This window comes from Odontesthes bonariensis, chromosome 18 (genome assembly GCF_027942865.1).
Source record: "Odontesthes bonariensis isolate fOdoBon6 chromosome 18, fOdoBon6.hap1, whole genome shotgun sequence".
Taxonomy (NCBI): domain Eukaryota; kingdom Metazoa; phylum Chordata; class Actinopteri; order Atheriniformes; family Atherinopsidae; genus Odontesthes; species Odontesthes bonariensis.
The window spans coordinates 11,224,771-11,246,784 of record NC_134523.1 but is presented as its reverse complement, the minus strand read 5'-3'; the positions used below and the strand labels follow the sequence as shown (position 1 = coordinate 11,246,784).

General features: G+C 40.2%; 1 protein-coding gene across 1 annotated transcript in view; it reads left to right on the top strand.

Moving 5' to 3' along the window:
• Positions 1-614: 614 nt before the first annotated feature.
• gabbr2 (gamma-aminobutyric acid (GABA) B receptor, 2) overlaps positions 615-22,014 on the top strand; it is a 179,393-nt gene continuing 157,993 nt past the window's right edge. Inside the window, exon 1 of the mRNA XM_075449751.1 lies at positions 615-1,637. Coding sequence (XP_075305866.1) covers positions 1,323-1,637 — 315 coding nt within the window. The 5' untranslated portion in view covers positions 615-1,322. The remainder of the gene's footprint in view (positions 1,638-22,014) is intronic.

The following is a 22,014-nucleotide window of genomic DNA, read 5'->3' as shown; positions in this document are numbered from 1 at the left end:
GTTGTTTGGTCTTAATGCTTAATGAATATCTCATTAATGCATGGACATTTTCATTAGTAATATCCTGGTCCCTTGAAGCACATTCATGTGTAAGAAAGATGGTGAATATTGTGTATCTGTCATAAATCTTTGTGATAAAGCTCTCCTCATCCTCAGATTAAGAAGCGCACAGCTTGCTACTGTTTATAATTGGTCAAATGTACTTTGACAGACGCAGCAGATACAGAGCTACACGGGGAATCAAATCCCAGCTGCCTTTGGGAACAGTCTCATTTGGATCAGCATTTCAAATGAGTAACTAAAAAATATAGCTTGAAAATTGTTTTTCACCTTGATGTTATCGTTGTGACTGCATGAGGTGCAACACATCACACCTTTACACATGCATATAGCTCCATATATTCCAAATGGCCTGCTCCATGCATGTTTGAAACGTCGTCTGTCTCCTATAACTAAAAAGGCCAGTAAATCATTCTTGGCTGTCAAGCCGCTGAGTCTGCCCTGCATAAAGCCTATGCAGCCTTTCCACCACGCTGTTGTATCCACCTCCCCTCCCTTCCTCGTTTCCTCTCCTCCTCCACATTCAGTGCTCCCTCTTGCGCGCACACTGAGCAGCAGCAGCAGCAGCATCGGATCCAGCGTTTCTCTGACGCACTATCGGAGATGAGCATCCCAGTCCCGCAGGCTGTCAAGACAGACTCTTTCGATATCTCTAACTCGGACCTCTGCGGTCAAGCTCTCAACTTCAACTCTGTTTGTCTGTTTTGCGCATTCCTCTCTCATCTCGATATTTTTCAGAATCTTTCATACTGAGAACGCTGCGTTTGGCAGTGATGCCTACAATTGACATCTCTTGGCTGGGAATATACTTCGGAGGAAAGAACTGTCAACAAGAGTGATTGATTTCTGTCAGCACTCACCGGGCTCTTTTTTTCTTCCTGTTTCTGGGGCATCATTCACAGCATCTTGTGATAAGTGGTTCAAAGGTTAGAAAAGGTGTTGTATTTTTGGGCTGTTTCAGCAGGAAACATCCTTTAGATGACGGACGCCGAGAGGCTGTAGATCTCCATCTTCAGCGCTCCTCTCTGAACAATTGGAATATTCTTACGGAGGTGCTGTTATACAGTACAAATATTGTCTCAGTTTACAGTAGTATTTCATACGATCAGTTTGCCCACTGCAGGGGCTGCTGCGGCTTTCGTGGTTTAAATCCGAATTTCTATTGACGAGTGGGCGTCTGAGCATCCCAGACGAGCCCGAATTTGCGATGCCCAAGCAGTGAGGGCACGGTGGGATTTGATTTGGTCACCCCGCTCGGTAGCATGGTTCCAGCCCGGAGGGACTGCAGCGTCTGGGAGATGTTCCTCCCAACGGGATGCCTGCTTTTTACTGTTTTGCTATTTCACCCTACTCTGGCTAAGGTGTGCAACGACCGCACCAAACACGGACAGGACAACAGCTGGTTCGCCAGGGACGGAGAAAACTTGCCAATAATGGTTCTTATGCCCATGAACGAGTCGGCCCTGATGAGCAGCATCAGTCAAGGGATCGAACCAGCGGTCCAGCTGGCCATCCAACACATACGGGAGTCCAGGAAGTACTCTTTCTCACTCATCACCAAAATCTACGACACCGAGGTAAATGTACAATTTAAATCCTTTAACAAAGCTAGTGCGGGTTGGCTCGGGCATTCTTTTAACACTTATATGGCTTGGGTGTGTATGTGCCTTTGTCGGAGCGCACGCGTGTTGCCTGCCTACGTGTGCACGTGTGTATGCGCGTATTGCCTTGCATGGCTCTGCACAAGGGGAAACGCTGCGTCCTGTTATGTTGGGTATCTGCGCAGCGTTTATGTTGGCGAGTGTGTTTCCATTGCGCATAAGTGAAGTCATAAAGCGTGTTTTCGGTAATGACAATACAGTGAGTGCTTATATCCCATCTTCGTCTTGCTACTTTCATTGAAAGTGCATTTAAATGTAAGCTACCACCATAAGGCACTGCATTACCCGGGAGCACACTCCAGTGCTGTCTGTAGGAAACATTTTAAGCTGATCACAGTCGGAAGATGTCAACTATCGTGATCACAATTTCTGGATTTGATTCAAACGCTGCACTCTGTGACTCTGCAAACGTGACTTTATACACTGACCTTTCAGTCACGAATCAGTGCATCTTCCTGGAGATTAAAAGGATGATTCTCATTGTGCCTGAAGATGGCGGTAATTGGATGCACGATCTCACCTAAATCCTGGCATTTAAGAACAGAACCGATTCCTACTGCATTCAAGCTTTACATTAACATTTGATAATTTTATTAAACCAAGTTGAAGTCCTCTTGAAATTTGAAAAATTTCCAAATTGTTCCATTAATTGACAATAAATAACTCGTTTTCTGAATGATTTGAATCAGCCAACAGTAGCCCTCAGTGGCCGTCTAGGCTTTTGTAATTTACATTTCTTTGAGGGCACATTTAAAGCTGCCATCATACAATACAACTTGTAGGAACAGTTTGACCAACTTGTTTAAGAGATCTATTGCAAGGCAAAGTATAAATAACCACACCAACAAAAAAGTTTGTGTTATTAAAGCATCTTTTCATCCCTCCCTGTACATAATTTAGCAGAATTCCATTTTTTTTTTTAAATGACAAACATGTTTCCAGCATCTTGTGTGTGTGCACAGTTGTGTTTTTTTTGTGAAAGGAAGCACACAAAGTCCCGTTGACCAGGTAAGCCCTCAAAAATGGCATGCGCTGGAGCCATGGGATTAATATGCTGTTATGAGAGTTATAATTTTTCCCCTCGTATACCCGGGAGAGAAAGATGAGCTGGAAGCAAGAGGTCAGTGGGCCAGTCTGACATCCGCTTGAAGTCTGATAGTGATGCCAGTCTTCTAATACTGCCAATCAAGGGGAACTCATGAGATTAGTGTTGTTTTGTGGTGTCGTAATCAAAGGCTAAACCTGCAATAGGAATGCCAACTGTGGGGTTGGCACTGGTTCTGCGTAGAGGTCCACTGAAAACCCAAGATCTGATCCCATTTTTGAAAATGACTAAAATTACAACATGCCTGCACTAAGATATCCCCTGAGTAAAATTCTGTTTGTGACGGATCTAGTAAAAATGCAGTTATTGAATAATGTGACCAACATTTGCTCAGTAATAGCACGTTTTGCTAACATGGTTAAGGAATGTAAAAGCATGCATATTAGTCGCATTGCAGCTGAATGAACCGAATATTTTATAGAGTTATGAGAGTTGAGAAAACATTTTCCCAGGACAGGCTTATCACTCTACTCATCACATTATTGCTATTGGTGCATGTTTATGAAAATAATGAGTAGTTAAGGACGCCCATGATATCCACTATTTATCATTTGCACATTTATTATTAAATTTTTTTGGCTTTATAAACATTGATTTACAGATTATTAAAAGTCCTGAGCACCCTCACTAACACACACGCTTTTCCCACATGCTAATGTCAGAAAAAAACACTACGTGCATGGGTGCTTTGGTAGCAGCAAACAGCAGGCCAAATGTGTGCCTGTGTGATGTTTGTACATGTATGCGTGTTTATGTGTGGGCACTGGGATTTAGCCTGTCAGATGTAAGTAATCAGTCCCAGAGCAGAGGCTCTTTATCCCTTTATCCCCTGTCAGTGGAACCATCGGTAGACTGAGCAGGCCCAGTCCTTCCCGCTAGTGATGTGGAATTGGGTGGTACTGATGATGATGGTGATGTTGAGGCACTATGGGGGTGTTTCACAGTAAACGGTTCGGAGGTTAATTAGTTAGTCTATGAAGGAAGTATCTACTGGAAGCAAATGCTCTAAAATGGAATGCCTAGTGATGAGGATCGTATGGGAGATGCTGTGAAACTAGTCTGACATGACTGACACTGACCTCCTGTGATGTTTTATTAATATACCGTATGAGTCTAAAATGGATATTTTAGACTCGTATGCAGTTAACAATGCAACTTTGCTTTTAAAAGCAGAGCTTTTGAGGTAGAAAAGAAGTAAGAAGGATTATATCAACTGGGAGGCTTAAGGGTGAAGCACGAATTGATCCTCTGCTGCAACTCAAGATATTTGAGCGTGGGTTTTAGTGTAACCAGTGACTGATACTCCACAGGCTTAGAGGATCAAAACTTTGGAAAGGATGGGAAGCACTGGAAGTGGATGGAAGAGTTTTAGTAGTGACGGGGTACTAGGCTAAACTTCACTAATTCATCACCTTTTAGAATGGCTGACAGGCCCTTAAGAAGCCCCCTCAGGGAAAGATCACATTTTAGGTGAATAGTTAACTGGTTTCATACATTTCTTTCTCCACATTTAGTGTTCAGTACATATTCCTGTTAGATACAAAAGGTTCCTGTTATCATTAAATGGATTCATATTTGTGGAGTTTGTGTAGCTCAGGGATAGTAAGACATTATATATTTTATAATATATTTTGTAGGGACTGGCCTGTTGTTAGGCTAAAGCCCACAGACTGTTTTTAATATTGAGACGCTTTTTTATGAGACCTCAGTCTATATACTTCCATAAGGCTTAAATAGAAGATCAGTTTCACTTAAGTGAGAGCTAATGCTCAACCCAATCAAAAGGCAAACTCTCAAAGTGGTTTGTTGAATGACGGAAGAAAAAAAGAAAAACGAAAAACCCTAGTGCCATGATCTGTTCAGTGCGGCACTGTTTCCTCCATCTTGCGTTAATGAAGTGAATAACAAGTGACACTGACAGTGCAGTTTTCCAACACCCACTGGAGTACAAAGCACAGCCTAATAGCACACTAATATACGGTGGATTTGAATATCTTTACAAATTTGATCTTTGATATTTCTCCAGCATTTGAACAGTTTTTAAATAAAAACGAAAAAAATGCTTCTGCACTGTTCCAGTTATTTGATTTCCAAATTTATTATCATAATCTCAACTGAGCCGACACTCAAATTAGTGTAGTTTCTTAGCAACTTTACTCATGTGATCACTTTAACAATGGTATTTCCCATTTTGTAGACAAAATCATAAATTCAATACATCTTCTTGAAGGAACTGTGCTATTTCGCTATCATGCTTCTTAGATTGATGTTGTCAAAGAAGAGCGATTGCATGCATTTTTAAAGAGTAATCAATAGAACCACAAAGACGGAGTGTCCAGTTGGAGGTGCAGATCTTGGCCATGTGTGATGCACCAGATACAGTATGTCGATTGGTATTCATAGTAAATGACTGTCCACATATGCAGCATGCTAGGGCTCCTGGGACTGTGATGGCTATGACCATGGCTCTATGAGATATACTGTGCACAGATATAGGCTGCCCCCCGCCCAAAGGACTAGATGCAACATGTCACATGCGTGCACATGTTGGCAAGCCTGAAACCACTGTACAGTACGCTTGCTCAAAAAAGGCTGAACACCCCCCTGAGCGTATGTAAGGCATTCTGTCAGTTTGTCAGAAGAATTTAGGATTTCAGTGAAAAGGCATTACCATAATGGAGGTCGCTTCTGCTGAGCAAAGGTCTTAAGTCAAAGTGAGCTTGTGCACAGCTGTTGGTCGTCTTTTGGTTGAGGAAAATGTATTGTGGCCAAGTGTCATTGGTTTATAGTGTGATCCTTTTATTTATTAGACGGAGCATTACAGAGTACCATTTCACTGAATTTACAGATTCCATCACTGCGATGTTTAAAATGATCTTGCACGTGCCAAAGAAGCAGCATATCTGAACATCTTGTATGTCAGGGTCTAATAATGTACGCCACATATTATCTAACTATCTGACACCTCTTTAGTGCTCTGGTGACCCAGAAGGGTCAACAAAGACTGCTCATCACCACTTGTGCAAGAGGTGTAATGTTACAGGATAGTAAGGAAAAGGGGCAAGCGACAGCATGGGCACTATTCAGGTATACAGAAAGTGCTGAGTATGTCTGTTTTCACTGACCCGACACGGATAGTGGGGATTAATGTGTAGCAGCCCTTCTTTTACAGCGAGCAGGTTCTCATGGGAGAATCCAAAAGAGAGGTTTGATGTGTAGAGATGCAGTACGAGATCCAGAAACACGGTTATATCATCTTCCGTGCAGAGAGGAAATGACTTCCCTTTTAATTCTTATTGGATCATAATTTAATACAATTTACATTGTTTCTCTGAGGCTAAACAGTTTAATGTTTTTTTTTATTTAAAAAAAGAAAAAAAAAGAAAAAGCAATAGATGACATGCAGTTAGGTATGAATGATGAATGTATGTAAAGGCTCCTAAGATCTTTTGTTCCTGTGTCGGTTAAAACACTTTACATGGTCTTTATGGTATTGTTTTTATTTCAGTGTTTACTCACTCTTGCTCACACCAAGTTTGAGTAACGTTTTTCACACTTTGATAAAGTCACAAATTCGAGCAGTAATTGCTGACCTTTGTCTGAGTCAGGCTGCCTGTGGCCTGGAGGGTTTGAGAGAGATGACCATTAATGTACAGTAAACCATCTTGATAAAAGACTCTGTTATGCCCTAAAGCTGTCTTTACAAGAGATATTGTGACTTTCAATGCGGACACAGTACATTTTACGTTTAATCTCACAGAGAAACACAGTACATATGGTCATGATATAAGTGGCATTCTGGCAGCAATGCCCAAGGTCAGGATATTGTGGTCATTTGAGCATGAAGTTCAGCATGAAGTTCAGCTCCAATAGAAATGGACTCATTACTTGTGCCACACATGATCATTCCCTTAATCCATCCTCTCTTATTGTTGAAGTTGTCACAAGCCCATCCTCATTAAAAGCACTTCTTTAGTTATTGGTCACCAGCAAACATCTTAATATTGAAACATGATTAAGAACTGATGTTTTTTCTTTATCAGAAAATGTTTCTCAAACCAGTTGAGCGGTTGCTCGATTTACAGAAGCTGAAGATTCTTGTTGGAGCGGGCCTGGGTTCAGGTACTTATAAGCAGCTCCTACCTGTCAAAAACGTTTCGGAGGGTGCTTGTGATACATTCAAAATTGGTATTTTTTTTCAACATCCTTAAAGTACAGTGTACCAAACCTATTTTGAAATCTTTCCCGTTTATTTCAGAAGTTGTCACAAAGCTTTTGAGACGTCAACTTTCACTGCTCATCTGTTCTGTCTAACTCCAAATAAACCATTGAATAAAATCTTGCTGCTAAAGGGTTGATTATACATACTTGTATTTTGATCACTAGTAAAGAATAAACAAGGTCAATTTGAGAGTAAATAACGGTATGTTTGAGTCTCAATGATTGTGCAAGGATGTTACTAATTTGAAGGACCAAGAGAGACTGTTTGACATTATCGTCTGTGCATTCATGCTGCAGGGCCTGATGTGCTGAACAAGGCGAGAGCTAATCACATGAAAGGCGGCAGCTGTATTTAATTTCAGAAGCACATTGAGCTTTTCCCGTTTGTTACATGTAAAGCTGTCAAAATGTGTAATGCGCCTGCCGGAGGTTGGAGAAAGATGGGGAAAAAGGATGTAGAGTGGATGTGTGGGTGGAGGCACATTTGTGAATATCTCAGTGGTTGGTGAATGTGATTCTTTGAGATGGACTGAATCCTTCCACACTGACATTGTTAAAACTCGAGCAATTACATTGGAGCCTTCTGTTAAGATGGAGCACAGAGAATGCTGCTGTTAAGGGTGCCATTACTCTCATTACTCATTACTATAGATCATTCTGATATATTCCTGCTGCTGATCTTTATAAGTGCCAATTGACGGAATCTCATTTAAATTTCTGCTAGTTCACTGAAATAACTAATATATAGTCAAGTGACTTATTATTAGGCCAGACTTATTTGTGGTGCAGTTGATGGACTGTACTCTACACATTGTGTGGCATCAGTTTGATGTTGTGTATATTATTTAAAAACTACAGTGCAATCTCTTTTACAAAAAGATCATTAATACGAACAAAAATGTGTTACTTTATCTAAATTCATACTAGAGTATTCTCTTACCTGACACTAAATAGTTTCTTGAGTGATGTATATGTGGCTTAAATTACAATCAAGCAGCATACATAAAAAATCAAATCAATTTGTGACAATCAATTAGGTTTTGAATTAATCTGTCACTGTTAAAATGTAATCATCCTTCCTTTATGCCATCCTATTGTGTTTTCCCTGCAGATGCTATGATGAGACATCTGTTGGCAGTACCGTGCTCATGTTATTCTGTCTTTTTTTCCCTAAGACTCTACTGTCATTGTGATGCACAAAGACTCCAAAAGGTGGCAAAACGGGCATCTGGCTGTCATTAGTATTAAACAAACAGTTACTCTCCAGCTGCACTGCAGTGCTTGGAGGGACACCCACTGGGAAATCACCCAGGAGATGCAAAGAGGGCGGGAGGATGGATGAGGAGCTGTGGGAGGAAGAAAACGGTGCCTATACGATAGGTGAAGGGAAGAGATGGAGTTTGAGCTAAAATACTGAAAATGACACTTTAATAAAGAGCGAGGATATGGACAAAAATCTGCTCTGGTATTGTGAAAATAGTTGAGATGGGTGCTGCTGTGTCAAGTGCAACACCCAGTAAGTCTGGATGCCTCTGCTGCTGCAGCTATTGTATGAAGTCGCCATTGATCCCCAGCTAAGCCATTAGCAAGGACCATTAACGCCGACAAAACGACAAAAAAAATCACTCATCTGCTTTTGGTTGGTAAATTCTTTCATAGTGTTTTCATGCCGTCTACATACCAAGTTCCCTCTTATGCAGAGAGGACAATATGTTTGTGCGCTTATGGTTACCAGCCTCAAGAGAGGTTTCCTGCAGTAGCACGTCTGGAGAATTTCCATGACTAAACTACTGCATACACATATATACGCTATGAGCCAGAGAGATGGCAAGAGTTTGAAATATTTTGCTTCTTTTCTAATACTGTACTTTAAACAAAACGCTACATGATCAAGTTCCTACTTCAGATGACCTTCTTTAAATGGTGGCTTATTTCAGCATTATATTGCCTTTGTCCGCCATTATGTCTCAAACCTTCTAATTTCACATCCTGTTGCTTCATAAGTGTCTGCTACTCTCATAGCCTCTTAACTCCCCCATTGCCTCATATACACACACACACACACACACACACACACACACACACACACACACACACACACACACACACACACACACACACACACATACGCATGCTCACGGATGCCACATTTACCTCTCTGCTTGCCTGTTTCTCTCCTGTGAGTGGGCAGAAATGAAAGGATTACAGTGGAATGGATGTGCTGTTGTCATTAGAGATTGCACAAATACTCTCTGCATGTTCCTGTCTGTCGCACTCAAGAGGACGTGGCACAGAGCAATAAGCAGAGTGTGTGTCCTTGCTGCTCCTGTAATTACATTAAAGCTCATGTAATTCTTTGCCTAAACAAAAAAGAGCCAAACATCATCAGATTCTTGGGAGGGGATGTGTGCACGTGGATACATGTTTCTGGCATGTGCTTGAGTATGCTTACTTTTAAAAAGAAAGAGATTGTAGGCGGGTGCTTGCATTAAGTCACCACATGTGTTTAACTCTGTCTGTGCACATGGGTAATTTTTGTGCCCGGCCATTTGTGTGATTCCAGCAACACACATTGTTGCATGATTGTAGCAAGTGTGCATCCTGTTCTCAAGGGTCAGTGGCATTTAGCGCTTGTTCCCTGAGGACAGCTTGGTTGTCATGCCCACAGCTGGGATGTATGGAGATTCAGGCAGGTGTCACAGAAGAATAATGGATGTTCTGGTCTCTTCTCTCTTTCTCACCATGACATGTGCACACACTTCAGCAATCTTTCTTTTTTGTGCACACTTAGTCACACGAGCGGATATTTACATAGCTACAGCTGCATGTAAACTAATGTGTGTCCCCATGCTTGCGATCTAAGTCAGCTGCTGAGTTTAATAGAAATATTTCTTGTTGATAACGGTCTCACTTTACCAGGCAGTCACTCTTGGAAAAAAATGTATTAAAATCCTTTCCTCTGGTTTTTGGCCAAGTTGTGTTATAAAGCAATTTAAACAACCTGGGGATCAGAATCTGACTACAAGAGGTTGAGAACGACTGACTTGGATAACTTTTGGTTCACTTTATTTGTAAAAGCCAAGTTCATCATTTTTTTACCATTTTCGTGCATGTGACACCATCATGCCACATACACTATATTGCCAAAAGTATTCACTCACCCAACCAAATAGTTAAATTCAGATGTTCCAATCAGGTGTATACATTCAAGCACCTCGGCATGCAGACTGCTTCTACAAACATTTTTGAAAGAATTAGTCGCTCTCGGGAGCTCAGTGAATTCCAGCGTGGTACCGTGATAGGATGCCATCTGTGCAACATTTCCAGTCGTGAAATTTCCTTGTGACTAAATATTCCACAGTCGGCTGACAAATGCGCCTCTGGAAGAATGGTCCAAAATTCCAACGCACTCCTAAACCTTATGGAGAGCTTGCCCAGAAGAGTTGAAACTGTTATAGCTGCAAAGGGTGGACCGACGTCATATTAAACCCTATGGATTAAGAATGGGATGTCATTTAAGTTTATATGTGTAAAGGCAGATGAGCGAATACTTTTGGCAATGAAATATATTAGGTGGTAATTTTCATTCTCCAGTGGTCCAACTAATCTCTCCTGCTAGGAAAAGAATTTCCAGTGGCCCACTGTGGTTGACCCTGTAATTTTAGCTTTCATACTATTCAAAGAAAGGGGAATTTTTGCACATTCATAAAAAGACAGGGAAAGGTATTTAAATGATGAGATTAAAACCAAATTCTGTAAAAGGTTGAGTGTAGAGAACACATGTAGTCGAGTATAAGACTTTCCTCAACAAAACTTGGAGCAGATTATTAAGTTTGAAATAACAGAACATGTCTGTGTCAGTTCTGCTCCTCTTTCTGTCATGAGGGAGAGCTGCTGTGCGGAAGGAGCCAATATGTCATTTTAACCAGGGGCACCTGTTGGAACATGTCTTACTTTGTTGAAATTGAATGTTGGACTAAATACATAAAAGCTAGTTGGAGTAATATCTCGTGCATTTGTGATAATTAAACTGTGAGGAAATAAATGATCAGTTTGTGCTTTGCTTTTCCGCTTCTGGCGAGTGCCAATTAGATTTTTTTTGGTCATCATCATATTGGAGTGGCTGTCTATACGCACATTGTTTGAAAGTGATGTTATGTGTTGTTGGTAGTCAGCCCAAGCATACATCTTTGCTGCACACTACAACTCATGGTTCAGCAGTGTTTGATACACTTCAGACCTTTGTCTATTTATTGGAGTGGTCATAGTGGCTACTATTTCCCCATCCCTGATTGCTGGACACTGTTAGCAGAAAACGGTCACTGAGTCCATTGTGTAGAGCAAAAATAACACACTGTAGAATTAGAGATGTAACCCACACTTACGTCCACACTTCCTAAATACCCATGCACAGTGGTAGCGGTATGTTCATTCTGCCACATGTGATCGCAAAAGGCTGTGCTATGAGGATAAGAGATCGTTTCCAACCGAGCTCTGTCTGCTGTGACTCGTTCCTAATCTTTCTTTGTGTGTATGTGTTTGTGACTTCATGGATGGGTAGTTGGATAAATGGATGGTAGAACAGATTAAATTGTTCTGTTTTATGCTGTTTCAGTGGAATTGTGTTTTGTCAGAAAATCCTATGTGAAGCATAAACCTCAATCCACAGCCCCAAACACACACACGCACACACACACACACACACACACACACACACACACACACACACACACACACACACACACACCTCACTTGATAGCACAGTGACATACCTGCACTGTGAATGTTGCTCTCAGCTTCTCTTTAAGGATTGGAAAAGAGGTAATTTCTGTTTGGTTAATACTTACTGAACAAATAACGTTGGAGACTATAATAGTAGGAATTATGACTGTAAAGAGTCACACTGCAGCTGATAGATGGGGTAACGTCCTGATCGGGCAGACCTGCAACTGTTGGTAGGACTAATTAACTGTAAGCTGAGTGAAGAGAAGAGGTACACCGAGGGCAGCATTTTTTCCAGTCATTCTGTATGCACATGCACACAAACTGTAATTCCATGCGTGCATACATGCACTGTCGTATGTAGAGCCTGGTTCTTTCCATCCCAGGATTATTGAAAAGCTTGATACTGGGTCTAAAGGCGCTTACACGCTGTTAGATTTCAGCAATCTTATAAATTGATGGCGAGCTACACTGCAACATGCATCTAATAAACTGAGTGCATCAAATTGTTTGATGTATATAGATTCCACAGCAATGATAACCTCCGAGTGTGGGTTATGAGGCATGGCTGCAATTTCTTCTCTAATTTTTTTTTCCTTTGCTACATCCTGGCATGCACTGTCATGATAACGGCTGGAGGACGCATCATCCAAAAAAGATGTCTGCTTACATAACTCAAACTTCCTCTTTTTGAATCCGAAACAACTTTGTTTTGTACATTTGCCTGCATGTCTTCAGTTTGAGTTTGAATTGTTTTTGTTCACAATGATGCCAGTGTTGAACTGATCAGTGAGTCATTTCATGCTGCATTCTTGTTGGATTTTTGTAAACTTGCTGATGTCGCAGCAGCAGTCTTGATGTGAGATGGTCAGTCAGAATTTAGAATGAACAAGTTGATCAAGCTATCCAAGTCCTCTTTGAACCTCTCTCAGTGCAGCATCAAACTGGAGCAAAAATCAAAGATTTAGTCATCACAGTTCTCACATGTTAGACATATTTCATCTGGGTCGTAATGTATAAGCTGCTTGAAACAAACTAGATGAATCTAATCCGATTACAAGTCATGAAACGGGTTGGAGAAGACTTGATGGTAAATGGAAACGAATGTGTCACATTAGTGTGAAGCTAAACATCACAATGTATTTTGTGTTCCCTGCCTTACACATTTTAACAAAAAAGATGCAGGCAAATATAATTTGGTTTAATATCCATGGATGGATCCATGGATCACTTAACTGCTTTGCTAGTTTTTTGTAAACTGTCACAAACTGGGGGTGACTCTTTCTTCGTTTCCACCTGAATATCCCATTGCATTTGAAGCCATGTCATTAATGCTCTCCTGGTGGGAGCTCTTGCATCAATTTCAACAAAGATGTAGCATGCAAATTTATATTTTCTGTGCACAGTCACTATCTTGATGTCTTCCACAAATAAACTAGAATCCCAAGACTTAAAAGGACCCCACAGTGTACTCCACATGGGATACAATTGGTTTTGCAGTAGGTGCACTTCAGGAAGAGTCCAGCCATATGTTACACTTTTTCACTTGCAGTACAATGCGCGTGTTCCTCCTTTTTAGTCCAACAGCTAAAAAAAACACTTGGTACTTGACACTTGGAACTAAAGTGATAGCATTTACTAGCACTTTTAGTTAAAAACTATATCAACGAAATTGTGACGCCATTAACAAATAGAATCTATACCAAAGGTTGAAAATGGCTTGGCGGTGGAGAACCAGCTGTGTAATCATTCGTAAAATCAGTTTCTGCTACCACTGTAAGTCAACTTCTCTTACATAATCTATGAAACCCCTATGCACCATAATAAGACGACTAAAACATGCAATTCATTTTTTTTTCTGTAACTTGTACACTTCAAAACACAGCCCATTAATATCCATTTTCTCTGTACTGATTTCCATAGAGATAGAAAAAATGTGAAATCTGGAGATCTGATGTAATTGTTCCATAGAGATTCGGGGGAAATATTTAGTATAATCTAATAATCCTCACATCCGACAGTCTTATCTGGTGATAGGACTATTTATATGATTAGTTGCTTACTTCCATGCTAATTTTGTGCCTTCTTCCAAATTCAGAACACTCTCTCCATAAAGCAGTTCCTCTCCTCATGTAGTCCTAATGTGTATTGGCTTAATGGCTGAAATAAGATTGATGGCACATTGCCTCTAGTATTCTTCCTTTTGGGAAACCACCAAGAATAACAGATGCCACCCTTTTGTCACAATTTGTTGACAGTATGGACCGAGCTACACCTTATATTTTCATACCATCAGCTAAATCATGATTCGATGGTGTCCGATTTTCACATGTTTTCAGGATATTTTATTTTTCTGATCACACCTCCTCTATAATGGGATGCTTGAGAAATGCACTACTGGGGTTTTTCAGCCGCTTCTGCTAAGAGACATTGGTCGTCGCTTCCTGTGCCAGCAATCTTTAATTGAAAGCTTACATTATGCTTAGTATTCCAAGAAAAGTTCCACCTGGGCTCAGCCTTAACATATTCTCCAGCTTGCAGACTGCACAGGATTTATAAAGTAGCTAAACTGAAATTGTAATGTACATATACCATGTATGGTGAAGTGACATGAGAGTGAAATGTTTTTCGTTTGTCTTCTTTAGAAGAGCGCTCCCATTTTATAGTAATGCAAAAAACATTCCCGACTGCTTCCATAATGGCTATTAGTCTTTCGTAAGGTTTTATTGCCTCATTTGCGTGTGATTAATCTGTCCAATGGATGGGAATTGCTGGTCTCGTTGATGACACCCCAAGCTGTGAGGAGGAAAGATGCCTATCATGTTTATTCAGTAGAGAGCAGTTGGATAGTGAGTGAGATGTCTTTATGTCACGTAAAGCGAATAATTCCAGGGGCCATCTGGACGAATGGAAGTCATTATTTCAATGTTGTATTCATATTAACTTTTCCATTCACACAGACTGGACTACCACAGCTCTGTGCTGATGGAACTGTAAACAAGCAGTTGGTCGTATTCATGTTAGGCTAGATGTTTTGGAACTGACACAGAAGACGGCAGTAAAGGTCAGCCAACTGTGACATTCTTGATGCCACAGTTAAGTGCAAAGTTTGTTGCTATTAAGCCTCACAATCGAAATGCTAATTTTTAATGTACATTCCCTGCCAGGGATTTCAGTCCCATTTTACAGGCTGTTTAAAAGGCAAATCCCAACTCTTGTGCACACTGAGCTGCAGTTCATGTTACACTAATTACTACCCTTATTAGTATGCCGGTGGAACCTAGCATTTAGTATAGCCATTAAAACCATAAGGATCTCTTTTGAGTTATAATAGATCAGGAAAACTGGAATACAGCTAACATATGTTTAAACCCTTTTTCCGACTGTCGTGTACCATTGTGTTTTCACCTTTTTTGCTTTGGCAGACAAATGTAAATTGCGGCAAAAGAGGGCATCAATTAGAGTTAGTGATGTGCACATGCTGTGCATTTATTCATGAGGTTGGTAGTTCTACTAATTGTATTTACCAGAGATATCCATTATGGAGGTTCTTGACTGGGTACAAGTGAATACAACTAATGTAACGGAAGCTTGTTTTCCTGTTGTGGTGGCAGAACCCCTCAGTCAGTCAGCATAGAAAGATATGCAGACCTGAGTGGATGAGTGTGTTTTTGTGTGCTATTGTTATGATCTGAACTTTAAAAAGAATGATACACACGAGTCTGGAGCTGTGAACATGAATATTTAAAGGCGGCACACTAAACAATTCCTCCCTGCTGATCTGTTTCAGGATGTATGGTTATAGAATAAATGAACATGCCTCATATTTACTTTATCACTGCCTTTAAGATGTCAGGTGTGTATATATGGTCCCTGGTGGTTTTTGGCAGCCTCTCTCTACATAAATATTATCTGTATGTCCCAACTCTGCGCTGCTCTCTGCTCTGTTGACTTGCTCTTACACACAGGGGAGCCTCTATTGATTTCTCGAAGGCCTTCATACCGGCTTCTTTAGCTCACCGAAATTACGTTTTCAAAAACGGGTCTTCCACCTTTCTCTCTAAGCAACATCCCCTCTCATCTCTCCTGTGTCTTTCTTAAAGTTTACAGAAATGTAAACTATACTTCTACTTCATTTTACGAAGTGAACAATGGTTACAGATGGGGAAACACTGGAAGAGCAACAGTATGTCAATAAAATGCAAAGCATTATTGTATAGGATATTATTTCCGTCTGTTATTTAATGGATAAATGTGCTTTCTCTTTGAGCATAAAGCTTTGAATGAACAAAGTAAGTAGCCAAATGAAAACGTCATAACGTAAAAAAAATTCAGTAGCTGTATTGCAGGGGCTGTGTTAAATTATAGTGTTTGTAGGCTTTTTGGCTTCACTTTGGGTTCACCTTGGCTGTCAGCAATGCTGCATTGATGGAAGCATCAGTCGTAGCTTGGTTGCTCCTCAAGGCAGAAAGTGTGTGAAAACAGAGGGACGGAGGGGTGGCAGGGTTGTGGCCGCTCTCCTTTCTTTGATGGAGGGCAAATGTAAATGTCAGCGATGTCTGAAAAAGAAACGTCCTCTTGTCTCTGATGCTACATGGAATAAGGTGTGACGGATGGAGAACGCATTGCAAGCTGCAATTTGTGGAAGTGAAGCTGAGAGGAAGAGAAGCAATACTCCAAGAAGAAAATATGAAAACATGGAGAAAGACTGGATTTGAAAAGTGAAACCACTATTATATGTATACACTGTATTGTATTGCGTTGATAAACTGGATATACTGATGTTAACAGGAAAATGGAGGTTGAGATTTTCAAATTTTGAGCCTTTTAGCATATCTCAAACTCTGCCAGATTGATCTCTATGCAAGTCTTGCATTGACTGAACTCTTTACTGATTGTGTTTTGATAAGTCATTGTTTACCCCCAAAATTGTCAGTTCTGCTGAGACTTTCAGTGTGCTAAAAATAATGATATATGCAATACAGACGAAAACACTTTCAATTTCTAGAGTACACAAACATCTTTATCATCATAGCGTCTGAAAATGCAAGTTTTTGTTGGTTGCGATAAGAACTCCACAAATGTTTGCAGAGATTCAGAAATCAAACTTATTATTTTCTTTTGTAGTAAACAGTGGGAAATATGCCATCCACTAGTCTCACTAGTCAGTGTGGATTTACAGTCTCCAGTCTGAGCATATTAGACAAGAAGGTGTTGTCAGAAGTCTTGTCACATGCCACAGCTTCCTCCCACCTCAACAGAGGCAGACCTAGAATAATGTTAGCGCCTATTTATTTCTTCACGAGGTTAATTGAAATATTAATACAGCTTGTTAGACACTGGAGATTGAGTGTCTTCATTGCTCAGAACCTCCTCAGCTCACCAAGGAAATCATGTCTTATTTACACATGGACTCCATCCTGCGCATCATCACCACCTTGTTAAGTGTAAGTGTATCATAAAGGTCCCTCGACATTTTTTCACCTCGTGACTACAAATGTGAAGAATTTCTTGATGAAAGATATGTAAATTGTAGGTAACAAAGGAGATCAGATGAGAAATTTACCTAACTGAGATTGTGATGGGAAGAAAAACAGGAGCATATGTTGGAGCAGTTAGCACAGAAAGCACAGGTGAGGAGAGAGGAAAGGATGTGATGTGAGGATGTTTTAGAGAAAAGAGGATTTCAGTGAAGGAGGGTGGCTTAGCCATGACAGCTGAATGTGACTGGTGCAAACACAACCTGGCATGTTTACTCCTTTCTGGAGACATGAGAGCAGTGCTGAAAAAAGGTGTATGCACAGAAAATCAGACAGAGGCACAGCATAACTCTGCATCTGTGAATTGTTTGATCTGAATGGACACATGGCTTTATGCTTACCTACATTGTCTGCATTTGTTTGCCATTATGTGACTTTAATTGCTGTGATGTGCATCTATGCAGTTTGTATGTGGGATTGTGTGCATGTGTGAGCCTCTGAGTGTGCCAAGCTTTTTGGGGGGTGTTCTTAGACAGTTGGGGGGGTGCAGGCCTACAGAGGAATGGGATGGGAATACAGGGAGTCCATGTGTTACATGTCGCGTTTGGCACTGTTGCGGGCGATTTGCAAGCAGGCGAGGAAATCACCACCTACTGATAACTGTAGGCGTGGGGGCTGGAAGAGCAGAATGGCTGTGGATCTGGCGCTTTTTTTCCTCAGGCTTTATCAGAGGAGAAAAATGAAACGTGGAGAAATAGATCTGTCACTAAGAATCAGACTACTTGTATATACTCTGTTTATTCGCCACAGGGACAAAAAGAGAAAAATACTATACATACAGACTATATGTAATGATTTGTAGTGACAGTAACTCTTTTGATACTTTTTTATAAAAAGTCCATAGAAAAGTGCACGTGTTGATCAGAAATGGGCAATGATTTTCAGCTTTTTGAATGGTCATTAGGCTGTTAGAAATTGAATAGTTTATGTGACTTTCGTACTGATGTGGAGCTATTCTGATTTAAAACGGCAGCTGATAGTACTGTGTTACTATTGGAAAAAATGGTGTTGAGTTGGAAAACAGTCCAAAATTTCCCCTTTGTTTTCAAATTGTATTTTCTCTTGAAATGCACATCCTCTGTATTGATTTTAGCTTTGTGTTGACATGGTATAATCAGCTTTGTTGTGGCTTTTATATTAACACTCCTTATTTGGACACACATTGAAGTTGTTTTCACGAGGATGAGAGGTACATAAACTCAAAATAAATCTGTACTTGAAAGAATACATGTTCCTGATATGCCTACAGAGGATGAATCTGACCAGTTGGTGGTAAACTTTGAACTCTTGACTGAGGTAGTGCTAAAGAAAGTGAATATCTCTGTTCATCTACTGACTGTGAAGGGGACAGATTATGTGTACCGTGTCATGCAAAAACAGCTTTCATTGTCAGCCTCTCTTTTAGACCGAGCTGTGAACTGAACAGGGTTCAGCTGCTTGCAAAAAAAAAGTCTGTCTGCAGTAGTGTGGTGAAGTTGCTTTTCAAGTATTCTGTTTACCGCAGATGAGCAAGGCACTTTCAGTGATGGTACTGCTGCAAATCAGCATTTAGCTTGATACCGATTTTCAGTGTTGATTTGTATCCGAGTTGCAGCACAACTGCCAACCACCTTGCTAATCAGGAAAAAGAAGTCTCTATATTCTTTGAATGAACGCGCTGTTAGTTATCACTGCTATATATTGAGGCAGGAATGTCACATGCCAGGCTAATTCACATCAAACACCACCAGCGTTATTCTTGATGACGTGACAGACTACGATCTGCACCACTTGCTGAAAAACAACAACAGTGTGTCAACCGCATGGTTCTAGGTATCTGACGGCGTTAATATTTTCAGAAGGTGCACTTCATATTATGAGTACTGGCTCTTCACTGAAGCCTGGCACGCAGCCTGGCTGCAAGCTTGTTTTTGACCATTAGGACCAACTGCAGTGATGGACAGAATGACAATGGTGTCATTTTATTTCCACCTCCAGAGACCCCGAATTCAGTGAACAACATTTAGATGATAGTTATTCTGGAACTTGGGCCCATCTATGCACTGATTATGAGTAAGTTATAATTCTCTGTTGGCAGGTATTTCTTGTGTACCTTTACCAATTTTTTTTTTTTTTAACAAATTGTATGGTATACAGTCAACAATGCAGCATTCTTCAAAGAGAAAGCTCTGCCAGTAATGGTATATAATTGTATATAACTTTTCTTGCATTTAATAATCTACTATTCAAGTTAAATTCGATATATTTACTACACAATCACAATTTTATTTTCAGCACTATTTTTGACTCATTTAAAAGATTTTAAAACTTTTTAAAGCTCTTTGTTGTGTATCATATATATATATAAAACTTATATATATATATATATATAATTTTTTTTAATTTGCATTTCATTCAATACGTATAGATCTTAGAAAAACTGTTCATCTTTGAAATGTAGTGTTTTGTCAGATGTGGGCCTTTTTTTTTTCTTTTTTTTTTTTTTAAACATTGTCCATCCTCATCTAGATCAAGAGGCATCTTAAGGAAGATCAAAGGAACCAAGATGCATCTAGTCTGTGTGTCACTGAAAAATGGGGGAATATTATTCAAGATGTAAATGAGTTATTTCTGCATTTCAGATTCAGTTAAGAAATATCTAAAAATGGATTCTAACTACAGAGCAAGAGAGAGTGGCAGATAGACACAGCAGGATTAGGGAAAGGAAAATTAAGAGAGACGAAAAACAGGGAGCTTTTTAATCTCCAGAGAAAACCTGACTGTGTGCTTTCATGCTTTCTTGAATGTAAAGTACATGTCAGGATGCTTAGTGCATGCATTAATGGGCAGACAAGGTTCCCATAGAAACACAACAAATACATGGAGTTTCCTCACTCACACTTCTTTGAAGACCACAGTTTCTCTTTTACCCATTGTACCTGCTGTTTGATCCTTAAGGCAACCAGCAATCAACATCCCCTTACTTGTATTACAGCATCCATTGTTCACATTTAATTTCTTCCTCCCCATCACTCAAACCTCGTCTCCACCACCCCGATCCTCTACTTCGTAGTGATGGATGTCTGCTCTGTGTGTCGCACCGCAGCCTGGAGGAAATATTCTTTCACGCATCATCATTATACACCCAAGGATGCCCATGTTTAAGCCGAGATCTCTGGTGCTGTCACGGCCCCTGATTATAGTGTAAGAGATTGATTAACCCACAGGTGGGAGCAGCCATTTTTATCATGATGGCAGGTTGCCACTTCTCTCTGGGGTGTCACTTTGTAAATGTTTGTCTTTTTCACTCCACTCTGCATTAAACCTGTTGCACTATTGATTAACACACCCACAAAGTCTCAATGCCTTCCAGGTAATACTGCTTTTATTTACAAGTATCACAGCAAGAAGTAGTGGCAGCATTAATAGATTTTCAGCCACAAGTTTGTATGTAGTTACAAGATCACCGACTTCTGTAACCCATGCATTATTAATTGAGCAATAATTTTCAAAATGTGTTCATAAAATGTTACAGAACTGGAGGTACTTACATCAAATTAGGCATGATGCAATAAGTATGTCTGGCAAAAATATTTCTGGCTTATAAATTTTCTGTTTACCTGTCATTTGCAGATAAACTAAAAGGGTACTAATAATTTTAAATTATCATACCCCCCAAAAATAAGGATTCAAAATAAAGTATGTGTTTAGCAAATATAAAAGGGAGATTCGCGCCTGAACCTCTGCACAACGATGGATTCTTGGATTTAATCTGCTTCTAACTTTCTCAGAACAGAACATTAAACTGCATGGAAAAGTCTTAGTGAGACTCATTCTGTGTCTAATCTGCTGATTTGGCCCTGGCTGAGATTAAGGGCTATGGTTTAGATTGCGAGCCAGAGAAAATAGCTGCAGAGATGAGATGACAGAGAAGTGTGGATACAGGAGCCACAGAGGGCTGAGGGACCACAGCTGAGCTGATTGGAAGGGTTGGGCAAGAAGAGAAAATGGGGGGGGGGACCCTTTTCAAAATGTATTATTGTCTGGGAAATCTATGAGGTCGTGTGAATTATTTTGGGCAATTTGTGGTGAGCTTTCGAGTAATGGATGAGCCTTAGGAGAGGTCAAAATGTCCTGCCCCGCTAATAAAGCTGTTGGCAACACATTTGCTTTCACTCAGCATCTTTGCACAGAAATTACTTACATCAATGGACTGAATCTGTCACTTAGCTTACATTTGTCATTCCGTTATAAGTAGTTAGTTTTTACACAACTTGCACAAAAGAGGGCTTACTGCTGCTCGTAGTTACGTTTGACAAAGGATGGTGAGATATCTTCTATTTCCTCTGCAGCCATCCACAATATGGTCAGGTGCATAGATATAAAAGGTGTTTACTTTTTAAACATTGTACATGATACTAGTTTTTGAACTGTAAAAAGTAGGGGGGTCCAGTGTTACTTTAACATATGTCGCTGTTCCAGAGGTACAGAATTGGGAATGACTCTTATTTTTTTTTCGTGCATCAGGGGTACATTATTTACTCAAGCATGGCATGAAGGGAAACTGGTATTTTTCTTCCCCTGAGATTTGTAGTTGTAAGAACCTGCTGGCAAGCGACTTCCCCCTCCTCATTTTACAGCCCTATTTGTCTTGCCTGGTCAAGCCTATTCATTTAGCTCACATCTGCCACAAGTATTGTAGTGGCAGAGTTTATATATAGCTCTG